This window comes from Sesamum indicum, linkage group LG11 (genome assembly GCF_026168435.1).
Source record: "Sesamum indicum cultivar Baizhima isolate 11 linkage group LG11, ASM2616843v1, whole genome shotgun sequence".
Lineage (NCBI taxonomy): Eukaryota > Viridiplantae > Streptophyta > Magnoliopsida > Lamiales > Pedaliaceae > Sesamum > Sesamum indicum.
Genome location: NC_142667.1, coordinates 9,333,270 through 9,346,385, shown reverse-complemented (window position 1 = coordinate 9,346,385; position 13,116 = coordinate 9,333,270). Strand labels below are relative to the sequence as shown.

The following is a 13,116-nucleotide window of genomic DNA, read 5'->3' as shown; positions in this document are numbered from 1 at the left end:
AATTCACTATTTATTGTCAAATCATGTATTTATATATATATATATATATTTCACTTTATAGATGGATTGGATATATATATATATATATATTATTGTATATGACAAATTATATCTTTTTTTTATATGTATTTGGCTTGCATCGGGTACGAGCTAAATGAGACACCAAGATAAGGTGTGTCTACACAAGTCCAAATATTAGGCATGTTTTGACCGGTCTTCGAAATCGGCCGAAAATGAGAACAAACAGTTTTGATGAAGAAGTACGAGTATCCGGCAGGGTACGCAGTTCACAAGTAAAACAAACATCAGAGCAAATTTTGATTCCAAAACTTTGTGTACATTTCTCATGGCCAACTATTTCTCAATCAGTTCCGTGTCTGTGTCTGTCTCTGAGTTTTCTTGCACAGAAACCATTTTGCACTCAACAAATAGAACCCCAGATTAATGGCACTCAACAAAGCTATTAGTCCATAAAATAAATCCAATCTTCCATGGTTAAGGTTAGCAGGAAGCCAATTCTGCCTTCCCTCAGTTACTCTCCTTATGATCGCAACCAGCGCGCTACTAACGAAAAAACCCAACGATATAGTCGTAAGGAATAGGCTGGTGCTAACCGCTTTCATCCCTTTCGGGGACTCTGACAAGAAGAAATCAAGCTGCCCGGTATACACTAGGCCTTCGGCAGCACCAGCAAGAACAAACTGAGGAGCCAACAAAAAAGCACTTATCGGTAGTGTTGAGTTCGTGCTGCTTGTAGATTTTGCAACCTTCAATCTTCTTGTTTCCACTATCGCTGCAACAACCATTGTAATTATCGAAATAAAGAGGCCTAGACCCATTTTCTGCGTACTAGTTAAACCTGAAACAGTTCAAAACGGTATGGTTAAGCATGCGCGCCATTTTAAGCAGCATTCGCCTAAGAGGGTTTTTAGGTACGTAAACTTATAAGCTTTTAAAAACATCTTATAAGATGATTGAGAAGTTATAAGACGTTGAAAAGTGCTGGATAAGTTTTTCTAGAAACGAGCTTTGAAGATCAAAACGAATAGTAAGTGAATGAAGTTCCACAGTAGAATTCATACCTAGAGTTCCTTTCTTCTTTTTCAAAAGAGGGACGATTAGGCGATCGTGAATGGCAAGAGTTAACAGTATCGCTCCAATGAAGAAGGCGTTGAATGAGCCGCCTGGGATTTCAAATGATCCGATTGACCTTTCCATAGTGGAAGCTTGCAACACAGCAAATGTGATCATCTGTGCGTGAATGACGTAGTACATGATTGTTGTTGCCCAGATTGGTAGTATTCTAGTCATCATCTTAACCTCCTCCACCTCCGTCACTGAACAGAGTCTCCACCGGTTTTGAGTCCCAGATTCAATCATTATGTAGTCGTCATCGTCTATGATGGCTGCCTTGTCCAGGCAACTGCAAATTTCACATGTTAATTTCTACCTTTGGCTGCCATAGCACTAAATTTGCTAAAAGAGTGCAAGTCAAAGCGACATTAATGAATAGTATATACGGCTTCATGATACAAAACTTTCTTACATCAATTGACGAGTAGGAGCTAATCTTGATTCCGTAGGATGAGTTTCGTGTAAGTGTTGCATGTCTGCCGGGAATTTCAACTTCCTTTTCCTTACAGCGGCAACTAACACTCGTAAGATTTGAATGATGGGGCTACCACGACATGCCTTGTACCTGTATCTTCTAGTACCTGAGAAAAATATGGCTATAGCAAGTAACATTATAATGGTGCAACTTGCGTATCCCCACACTCTAGCTACTCGGTCTTGTATGTATATGAAGACCGTAACTGCTAGAAGAGTCCCAATGCTGATGAAAAAGTAGAACCTATTGAAGAAATGTGCCATTTGGGCCTTTTCCTTCTCGTCCTTCTCATCAAATTGATCTGTCCCAAAACCCGACACGCTGCATTTTATCCCGCCAAGTCCTACCGCTATTGTGTACACAGAAATGTAAAAAACTGCCATCTGAAGACCATTGGCTTCTTTGCAATTGTCCAGCAAAGAAGGATTGCAGGGAGGCGGGCGCAAGTTGGGCAGCACCGATGAAATGGCTAATAAGCATGACCCCTGCGCCACATACCCTTCGTCACCAAGATGTACATCAATCTAACCCAATAGTTACCATGCCCGAATAGGAAGAAAAACAGCATCTCTTAACATATCTATGAAATTTGAATGACCTAAGTATGTTCTACTTTCTAGCTAACTCGATTAGCTATAAGAAGTTGGAAATGCGCAAATAAAGTGTTCGATAAGAAAATGAGCATCAGAGGCGTAAATCTCAAACACTTACCAGCATATGAATGTTTGCAAATATGGCAATCGTCCAGTATCTGCCTAAGAAAGAGTCGGCAAGTACACCTCCCAACAAGCTAAAAAGGTAGGAAATTCCGCTCCAATTTGTAATTATGGTGGACGAAGTTGAACTTGGTAGATGCATTGTGCCAACGAGATAAGTCACCAGGTTAACTGCAATCGCCATTGTAGAGAGCCTTTCGCATAGCTCGACAACTGCAGAATGCAAGTTCATCAGTTAGGATACATCAACGTGACCGGACTTCTGATACCGAACTAAATAGATCCATTTCTTACATCGAGGTCGACATGGAAAATCTATTTTGCATCCAATGCAATAAAACCACAAGCAAGAGCTCCAACATTTCATGAACAACACAACAATCTATTTTCCTTTGTGCTGCAATTCTTAACAAAAAGGCACATATATAAGATAGAAACTCAATCTAATAGCTAGTTCGACATTTAGCTTAGTAGTCATGATAGAGAGGAAGCCAAGAACACATAACGAATATTCTCCCCCTCTGTAATATCATCTTCACAATGAAAATTGCATTTTAAATTCTAATTTAATGGAATTAAGGATTGGGACTAATTAAAACTGCAAATTATTTGGAGTTATGGAATGCAGTATGATAAGTTAAAACAATTAGATCAAAATCGCAAAAGGGTTAACTCGTGGGACGTAAAATCCAATTGTTCCACTCCATAACATTCTCAAACGAATCAGTAAAACTAGCAATATGTTAGATCAGAAGATCGTTTCCATAATTTCCCTCCATACAAACGAGTCTACGTACGCCTGCATGCATGCATACCAAAATAATTCAAAACTACACCAATTTGAATAAAAAGAACATCCCACAGAAACCCAAAAAGAAGAACAACGGATCATCGAAAATTACCTAGAATTGAAGCGGCAGACACCCAACCACCAGTGGTGGACCTGCTAGCAGGAGCACCCGTGTAGTCTACAGCAGCAGACACGAACATCGTACGCTCGCTCGCTTCCATACTCATTATGTCTTTTCTAGTTTTCACAGAAACAAAAATCGTGCCTTCAACTGATCACAAGACTTGAAATTCTCCTCCACGTTACACGTAACCGACGGAGAATATGGCCAGAAGGATGACAAGTATTTGGTTGATGTAATTATCATACAAGAGATGATGATTTCAATATGTTGTGTCTGAGACTACTTAGTAACTTATAATTAAATTTGCTCGATGAATATATTTATACTGGGACTGAACATAAACCTGCATTATCCAATTATCCATCCGCTAAAACCGCATCGACCCGCTGTAACATCGGTTTCAAGTTTTTCTCAATAGATCATAACAGTGTTAAAATATAGAAGTCTGCTATTTTTGGGTGGGGTGGCAGTTTTTTTAACAATTATAATCCGCCTTTACCGTGATGTGTTTTGTATGTATACACGTGTATAATTATATATTTGTCTGAAACACACACTCGATGCGTGTACAAATATAATAATATTTTTATTAGATTAATAATTTATTATCAAAATATAATTGACCAAAATAGAATAGAGAAGAAATGGATGAAAGAAACTTCATATGTAAAGAAAAGACAATTACGAAGGAGTGGGATAATAAGTGGAGAGCAGTAGTTACTTGAATATGTAAAATAAAAAAATAAATAAATTTTAAAATAAAAATAAAATGACATACGAAAAAACAAATAGACACCAAAATCACCCTCTTTAATTATATATATAGTACTAGTGTGTGGGGCACATCAAAACTTGTGTGCAATTAATTAATTTAAAATATTAAGATATAATTATCATATTTTTGAATTATATATTTTAGTTAAATAAATAAAAAATATTGAAAAGATAGAGGTTGTGAGCAGTTATTTAGATAAAAGTGGGAAAAATTGAGAGAGAGAAAAAAAGCTACTAAAATAATTACAAAAATTAAAAATAGCAGACCAGAAAAGGGAGAGACGCCAATTAGGTGCTCTCCCTTAATATAAAGGTATAATAGATATATGTATTAGCTTAAGTGCATTTTTGGTTTCATAACTTGTGTTATTTGACGTTTTCGTACTTTAATTTTATAGGGTATTATTTTGGTTTTGCATCTTTTTAAATTTTGCAATTTCAGTCATTTTTTCGTCGGAGCTCACATGTCTGAAAAGAAGAGTGAACTCCTATGAAAATGATTGAAATATTGAAAATTGAAAAGATACAGTGACCAAAATGCTATTCTAGAAAGTTAAAGAGAGAAAAAGCCAAAGGACAAAGTTACCGACCAAAAATTACATTCTGGCTTACATATATTTGTGGAATCATTATTTAATATATTATTTTTTATATATATATAATTTTCTTTAAAGCTCAGATTTTATAAAAATTAAATCAATTTTGTTTGGTTACTTATTTTGTTGCTGCATTTTTTTAATTGTTGATTTAGTTCAACTAAATATAATTTATTTCTTATTAATATTATATTTTTAAGTTACAACTACAAATAACTTACAAATGCAAGGTCAGAGACTTCAAGTTTTCTAGTCTGTCAACCTAACTCACTAAAAGAATATATAATTTTAGAAGAAAAAATGGTGGCAAATATAAATTAATCATGACTTCGCAATTGTCATTACTCATTATTTTTGTAGGTGGCCAAAATACTAACTATAGTCAAAAGCACGGCCAATGATTTTGGCTACGACTAAAATCATTGCGAATATTAATTAACCGTAGAAAAATTTAAATTTTTAATAGTATTGATTTACCATCAATGTTAATCCTTAGTTATTTATAGTGTAGCGAAAATTCAATTTTTTTGTAGTAACTACTAAATATATCATATCCAACCTAATATTTATGACGAAATTTAAAACAGAATTATATTAATATCATATATGGGACGCTTTTTCGGACGATCCTATTTTTATTTGGAACGGTCATTTGATGATCTAATTTTGTGACGAGTGTTCATTCAAAAGTTGTCCCAAATGATAATTTTGAGATGGATATTCGGACGGACGCCTTCCGTCCCAAAAATCGTATGAAAAGCTTCTAACGACTCAACTTAAACGGAAATGTTATAATGCTATTTGGTGTCCCTAAATTCATTCCAAAATCCTTTAGAATTATGTCTATAAATTTGTGTGCTTCCTCTCATTTGTGTTCCCATTCAATTGCATCATTTCTACATATGAAATTAAACTCTCAAAATTGAATATATATATATATATATATATCAACTTTCATTTTTTTTAATGTAATTAGATATACATAAATATCTTTCGGCACAATCTAATATTGCGGTCAGCCATTCTATTCTGTAAAATTGAGGTGGAGGAGGTGTATTGTTATCCAAGTATTAAATAATGCAATCATTTAAACTTTGATTTTGTTCTTATTTTTAAAGATGATAGAAGGGTCGTCTGTGCAATAGCATGAGATTAATATGCTATCCCTTGTGCTGCTGATCTTGAAAAACAAATGTACATTGACGAGTTAATGCAATTAAATTTGTTCTCATACTTCGGTATTAATTCCAAACTAATTCCTCCACCTCTTTGGTTATTTGTGTGTGACTCTTTAAATTCACTTTTTGCTAGACTTGGTTTGTGTCTAACACAATTGATTAATTAAATTAAATTAAATTCATTGTTCTTGATTAACCATTAATCAGGTATGTTCGTTACCATGGGCGATCGTCTAGCAGCTATTTATGACACTAGAGACTAGGTAAATGTTAGCATGAATATTTAGGATCTCGGGTTCGATACAATTACGATCGTTTTATCTACTATCTCTCGGTCTTAGTTTAGGATATGAAATTGGGCTTCGATTTCCAAATCGAATTAGATATCTATGCTTAATACTCAAGAATATCTTTTGCTTCATTATTAGATAGAGAAAATCATTTACTATATGATCAAAACTGTGGTCATAAGTTCTAAGAGCATGAATGCATCTCCAAACACAAAGGGGATACCACTATCATATTATAGTGACAGAGAATGGATCTTTTTCTTAAAACCTACCATTGTTAATACAAATTCCAACTGTATTTGATAAAATTTATAATGATCATATTAATGACACAATCACCTCGCTGGGATAGGAATGACTTCTTGTCCTTCCTCTCTTACTGCCACGTGCTCAGAGTTTCCCTATCCAGGTTTTTCATTGGCATTTCCAGATCTCCTTTTTTTGGTAGGCTTCCTCTACCTTTTGGGCTAGCCCATTTTGAGGGGCAACATATATAAATGGACCTAGTTCACTCAAATTCAATCAATTTTGATAAAATACTAATTTCAGTAATTTTAAATTTTTTAATTGATAAAAAAAAATTATTGATTTAAAAATTTGCTTCATTTTTAAATATATTAAAAAAATTATCTCATATAAAAAAAAATAACAATTTAGATATGGAGGTAAATTATTTTATTTTAAAAATTAATATATATTCTTGGATTTAATGTTCGAGTTAGTGCAACATACATAATCATTAATTTAATATGCTTTTTTTCATTTTTATATGTCTAATAGACAATGTTGTTCGAGTAGCAATAAATAACTATAGATAATTTAATGTTGTATACTCAAACTGCTATTTTCATTATATTTTTAGTAGAAATATATTACTATAGTTTATTTTTCTATAACATAATATTTTGATATTGATCAAACGAATTTTTAGTTTGAAATATTAATTATCCATTTGTGAAGTAGATATATAAAACTGAAAGTTCTAAAGTCTCACATTTTTTTCGATAAAGGTAAATTTCATTAAGTAAAAGAAAAGTACAGAGTGTACAAATTAAATGGCAATTTAAATAGGCTATAGTATCCGCCATACTCTATACACGGTGATAGTACTAATGTTATAAGGTAGTTCAACACTAAGTATACGGAGTCTAAGCTTATCAAAATAATTCGAGCAAGGGACACTGCATCGCAAACCAGCTGTTGATACCTCCGTCGATTCCATTCTTGTCAAATGTGATACACAAGGGATGCCAAAAGATTACAGTAGGCAGCATTGATAATATGTTCCCCCTCCATCTTCGTACAACAATCAATACATTAATGGTCCATCCTCCAGTGGTCCAAGAGAAGCAGGCCTCATGTCGCAACAGTTGAAGACACTGTCTAGCATAAGGGCAACAAAAGAACAGGTGCTCATGAGTCTCAAAGGTGCCACTGAACATAATACACATTCACCATGGAGATTCTGAAGCCACAACCGATCCACGATGGAGAGCCTCCCATACAATGCTAACCATAGTATAAAAGTGTTTTGGGGGATCTTGAAGGGCCCATAAGCAGTGAAGACTAGCCTACCTTTGAGTACGGATGCCGAAAAATATTGTAGACGCTTTTATTGGCATAAGAACTACCATAAAGGGAAATAGAATCTTGACCGCCTCTAATTGAAGGTAAAAGCCGCGTGACATCGAGCATGGAAGCATTCCTCATCTTAGGCCAGTGCCACTCCCCATCCTGGATAACCACCCGAAGTAAATCATCCCCGCGCGTGCGAGTAAGTGAAGGGCCGCGAAGGACATGCTGAATAAGTGGCCCCAGGGAATGCCATGGATTGTGCCACAGGGATATCCTCTCACCATCTCCAACCATATAATGTATATGCGACTGTGACGTACTACGTAATCGAAGGAGCTTCCTCCAACCCCAAGCTCCCGATGTAGCGTCAACCGTCCATATAGATTTACTATGCAGTCGCACCAAGTTAGTCCATGAAACCTAAATAGAGTGAGAGTTCAAATTGACCACCTTCCATATATGCTGAGTCATAAGGGCCAAGTTAAGTCCATTAAGATCCTTAAGTCCTTGGCCACCCTCCTCAATTGGTCGACACACTTGTGTCCAGACGACCTTAGGGTAACCAGTGGTCGATGTTCCTTTCCATAGAAAGTTGTGGAGCCGCTTCTCAATTTTTTGATAATCCCTTTTGATAAAATAAATGCCATTGCCCAATACATCTGAAGAGCCATGAGTACCGATTTTATCAGTTGAATTCTTGCTGCAAAGGACAACTGAAGGGCGTTCCAACCTCGTAGCTGCTTATCTATCTTCAGCAACAATGATTTACAATCAGTGATTGTAAGCTTAGGTGAAGTGAGTGGCAAACCTAAATAAGTGATGGGAAGTGTTCCCTTTTGAAAACCAAGAATGCCAAAGAGAATATCACATATTAGATATACATAACATAAGAAGATAATATAACTCATGACAGTATTAATATAAAGCCCAAATTCTCACCTTTGTATCTCTCTTAAGCACATCTGTATCTTTTTTTTTTTTGGCATTTATGCAATACTTTATTTCAATTATATTGTTATTGAAATATAACTCTTCATTCTCAACCATATTGAAAAAGAACAGATGCACCATATTTTTTATGTCAATAATGTTCTAATCACATGTGCTCTTTTATTTTCTTTTTTAATTTATATTCTTTACTTTGATTCATAATTATTAATTCTATTTTGGGCAATTATTCATTTTATTATTTCTAATCACATTGTATTTCACATATCACATGAGTCAATTACATTTTTTACGAACATTTAAAATTCTCAAAATCGTGAGGGATCCCATTGAAGACTCTTCAAATATTCATTAACAATTGGAGTTAAAGTAAAAGATTTATATTTGAGTTGGTCCAACTGCACTTTGCAAAACAACACAGAATTGAAGCTACATGATACACATCGCAATTTTAACGAAACCACACCAAAGCATACAAGTCATCACTAACACCGCTCTTCACCACTTCCATTGAACTTAGCCTCCATCTGTAGTGCAGGTTGGGGTTTGGGTTTCTGATCAGGCTTGTACCACACAGCACAAATCAGATAGATGACGAGGTTTATGATTCCAAGAACTGCCAGAAGCCCGTAGAAACAATCCAGGCGGCCGTAGTTTATGTTGTCTGCAAGCCACCCTTGTCCCCCATTGCTCGACGTGACCTTCTTGATGACGGAGACCAGGAAGCTGCTAACGAAAAACCCGAGCGAAAGAGTGGTCAGGAAAAGGCCAGTGCTCATGGTTTTCATTCCTTTGGGTGATTGAGTGATGAAGAAATCCAGCTGTCCTGTGTATATGAATGCTTCGCCAGCACCCACCAGGAAGAACTGTGGAATCAGAAGAAAAACACTTATCGGAAGATTGGATGAAGAGCGGCTGACCGACTTTGCCACCGATAGTCTCTTCATCTCGGCTAATGTGGCGACGCCCATTCCTACTGTGGAGAGTACTAATCCGATGGCGATTCTTTGTAGGCTAGAGAAACCTGCATTCATGATTAATGCTTGTATGAGACCATAATTAATGGGTCTTATAACAAATCAATGATTGTGAAAAACTGACACTTTTCTACTTGGATTTTGATGGTTGTTTCCTACAAGGGGACTAGTTTGTTCTTGCTATAATTTTCAAATTTTCGATTCCTTCGGGAACTATGTAGCGATGCCGTTGCCAATTAGACATATATATCTGGTTTTTGAATCTTTTACACTTAAAGTTGCGTAATTTGTTAGAGTATTAGGCGTCAAACTCGTGTTTGCATGGGAATTGGGGAAGAATGGTACCTGGTTTTCCTTTCCATTTCTTCCAGAGTGGCATGATGAGGCGGTCATAAACTGCTAATGTGATTAGAATAGCAGCCACAAAGAAGACGGTAAGTGAGCCGGCCGGGATCTGGAAATTGCCTATTGATCTGTTCATGGTGGACGCTTGCTCCACTGAGAAGGTGATCATCTGTGCGTATGTGGTCCAGAAAATGATGGTTGTGGCCCATATTGGCAGCAATCTCGCCATCATCTTCACTTCCTCCACCCTTGTCACCGAGCACAGCTTCCACGGATTGGGCTCTGAGCAAGTGCTTCTGTTCGCAAAATCTCCTTCAGCTACAATCGCTGCCTTGTCCAAGAAACTACACAAGAACAAAGTCATCCACGACAGTTGAGATATTTGTTCCCGGAATTTGTTATTTATGTATGAGAAAAGGCAATTACGTACCGGAACTGATCAGTATGGTGAATTCTTGAAGCCTCAGGAGTATCCTCGTACAGCATTTCAACATCATAAGGAAGGTTCATGTTGCGTTTCCTTATTGCTGCTGCGATGACTTGAAAAATGTGGACAATAGGGCTCCCAGAGCTTCTCTTGTACCTGTACCGTTTGGTGCCAGAGAAGAATATGAATATGGCTACCAACATTGAGACGGAGCAGATCCCATAAGCCAGGCTTCGGCCCACTTCATCTTGTATGTACACCAGAACCGTAACGGCTGTCAAAGTGCCAATGCTAATGAAGAAGAAGAATCTGTTAAAGAAATAGGCCATCTGGGATTTCTCTTTTTCGTCTTTTTCATCGAATTGATCAGTCCCAAATCCAGAAACACTTGACTTGAGGCCTCCAGTGCCTAAAGCTATAAGATATAGAGCAAGGTACAACATTCCCATTTGGAAGCCATTGGCTTGCTTGCAATTGATGTCATGAGCATGGCAAGGCGGTGGGCGAAGCTGAGGCAACTCACTTGTTATCGCCAACATGCCGGTTCCCTGGATTTAAGTTTGCCACGGTTAGAACCACAAGTGAGACTTACCAAATTACTCACAATAATGATCAAGATCGTAATTCTGAAGATTGAGAAACATGTGGTAGCCAGCTTACCAGTGTTTGTATGATGGCGAAAACGGCAATTGTCTTGTATCTTCCAAGGAAAGAATCTGCAAGAAATCCCCCCAGCAAACACAAGAGGAAACATGTGCCCATGAAGTCGGTAACAATGTTGGCCGAGGTAGAGCTCGGCAGATGCATCACTCCACCCAAGTAGGTCACCAGGTTCACTGCTATTCCCATAGTCGAAAGCCTCTCACAAATTTCAATCCCTGAATTCCGTATCGTCAATGCAATTTAATTAAGGAACAGGTGCGGGATCTAACACTCTAGTTAACATTAATCTTGATCATGCCTGTTCTCCCGTTTACTGCTTTTCCTTATTGCAACTTCTTATATGAAGATTTACATGCAGTGAGGTAAACAGTGCATGAACCAAATTCACTTTTTAAGTACTTAATGATGAAAATGACAAATTAACTATTTTGGTAATGTTTTAGTTAGCATCCGGCAGAAAAGCAAAAGGTAAACTTCTAAAGTAAAAAGGATAACTATGTTTAAAAAGTTGGCATGTTGCTTTTATATCAATGAAATAGAATAATTTCCTAGGCTATCAAGAATAGAATCAAGAATTGTTCCGTGATGGCCCGACGCCTCATCCCCACTCCAAGAAGCAGGGGATAAATGAAATCGGGACTAATTAACTTGACATCCTTGAATCTTTTGATAATATTTCTACCTTTTTATACACATCTATGGTCCTAAAGGTAATAGGCTAGCTTTTGCGCGTTTGTTACAAGATATACTCCGTATATGGGTTGTGGACCTGGACGGTATCTCTCTTTGCATGAAATTGTTAACTTTTCAACTCATATCCAAAGGGAATGGAATATATAAAACCAACACATTAATGTAGTCTCTTGCGAATAATGGCACAGAATTCTCTCAGAAAACGGTTGAACGCATACAAACCTAGGATAAGCGCAGCTGGTATCCAACCACCAGTTTTGGATCTGTCAGCCGGAAATCCCTTGTAATCCAGTGCATCTGCAACTGTCAAACTCCTTTTCCCCTCCTGCAACATGAAACAAAAGTTGAAAGGCTATAGCTGTGGTTATATTCGCACGGTAATTCATGTGTACTGCGACTACTAACCATTTGTTTCTTGATTGGCAACAATCTCAGAGCTGACTAACAGGAACAAAAAGAGCTTAAAAGTTGGGAAAGAAAGCTAATATGTCACTTGAATGCTGCTCGAACTCAGACTTGAATATGCCTTAGGTATTTGATTATGGGCTATTTATAGACCAAGAACGGGAAGTATAAGCCGAGAGTCAGAATGACCCTCCACCACCAGGTTGAGACAGATCACTGCTTGGTGGGGATTAAGCCTATCCCACTTATGAATGAATAGGAAGGTTCTAGGACCAGTGATTCAGGTGGTTCTGTATTTTCTCTAATTAAGCAAAAGGTGATGTTGATTTGTTGAAGTGGGAAGAGAAATGGAATCTGGAACATGGAATGCCAATGAGAGCTTGTTTCGTTGTCACACTCTACAATGTATGGTATGCATGAGATTTATGTGTTTTGTTGTGACCACAGTCACACTGCTCCTCCTGGACTACTGCTTCTCAAAGTGCTTTTGCGACCCCACATGCCAAAAAGTTTCCTCACCACCTTTTGTTTTTCCTCCATTGTCTGTGTATGGGCAGAAAGCAGTGATCAGGGATGGGAAAATGCTCTGCCGATGATCACTCTTTTTGGGAAAATAATATAAGCTCAAGATCATGAATATCATGTCTTGGCAGTCACACTCACTAAAGTTGGATTTGCTGCCGACCAGTCGGAATGTTGTTGATATACATCGATCGATGGATCAGATAGGGCGGGATTCAACTTTGTGTCACTGTCACTATAATTTTTGGCAAGATTTGGTATACATTGAAGCTCATGTGTATATACAACATGAAATTGCTGCCAAGAACGTACTGAAGTTTGCCCCGTTTCAGACATTGCTTCATTCCATGTTAGAACACGCAAAAAGATAACTATCAAGACCAGTGCCGACTTGTTTTTTTAGGTACTGCTTTTCTAGTACCACAGTTTTCTCCCTACCTCCATTCCTGCCCTTTGCTCAATCATTACCAAATTAACGGTAACC

The 13,116-nt window shown here is 37.1% G+C and overlaps 2 protein-coding genes across 2 annotated transcripts; both read right to left on the bottom strand.

The window, feature by feature from the left end:
- Positions 1-365: 365 nt before the first annotated feature.
- On the bottom strand, positions 366-3,450 carry LOC105173497 (protein NRT1/ PTR FAMILY 6.2). The gene is made up of 5 exons (XM_011095256.3): positions 3,228-3,450; positions 2,321-2,538; positions 1,547-2,094; positions 1,083-1,423; positions 366-859 (listed from the first exon to the last, which is right to left on the bottom strand). The coding sequence occupies exons 1-5, from the start codon at positions 3,340-3,342 to the stop codon at positions 366-368; spliced, it is 1,716 nt and encodes a 571-aa protein (XP_011093558.1). The 5' UTR covers positions 3,343-3,450.
- Positions 3,451-8,964: 5,514 nt separating this feature from the next.
- On the bottom strand, positions 8,965-12,391 carry LOC105173496 (protein NRT1/ PTR FAMILY 6.2). The gene is made up of 6 exons (XM_088875874.1): positions 12,111-12,391; positions 11,928-12,030; positions 11,010-11,227; positions 10,353-10,897; positions 9,923-10,266; positions 8,965-9,624 (listed from the first exon to the last, which is right to left on the bottom strand). The coding sequence occupies exons 1-6, from the start codon at positions 12,111-12,113 to the stop codon at positions 9,086-9,088; spliced, it is 1,752 nt and encodes a 583-aa protein (XP_088732000.1). The 5' UTR covers positions 12,114-12,391; the 3' UTR covers positions 8,965-9,085.
- Positions 12,392-13,116: the final 725 nt, after the last annotated feature.

What these genes read in the sequence shown, in the direction of transcription:
- LOC105173497 (XM_011095256.3), bottom strand. Translation starts at nt 3,342, where the DNA reads ATGAGTATGGAAGCGAGCGAGCGTACGATGTTCGTGTCTGCTGCTGTA. An exon ending in TTGCAAACATTCATATGCTG is followed by an intron (nt 2,095 to 2,320) that starts GTAAGTGTTTGA and finishes TATGTGGCGCAG; the next exon opens with GGGTCATGCTTATTAGCCAT. An exon ending in AAAGAAGAAAGGAACTCTAG is followed by an intron (nt 860 to 1,082) that starts GTATGAATTCTA and finishes GAACTGTTTCAG; the next exon opens with GTTTAACTAGTACGCAGAAA.
- LOC105173496 (XM_088875874.1), bottom strand. An exon ending in CACCATACTGATCAGTTCCG is followed by an intron (nt 10,267 to 10,352) that starts GTACGTAATTGC and finishes GTTCTTGTGTAG; the next exon opens with TTTCTTGGACAAGGCAGCGA. An exon ending in GAAATGGAAAGGAAAACCAG is followed by an intron (nt 9,625 to 9,922) that starts GTACCATTCTTC and finishes TCATGAATGCAG; the next exon opens with GTTTCTCTAGCCTACAAAGA.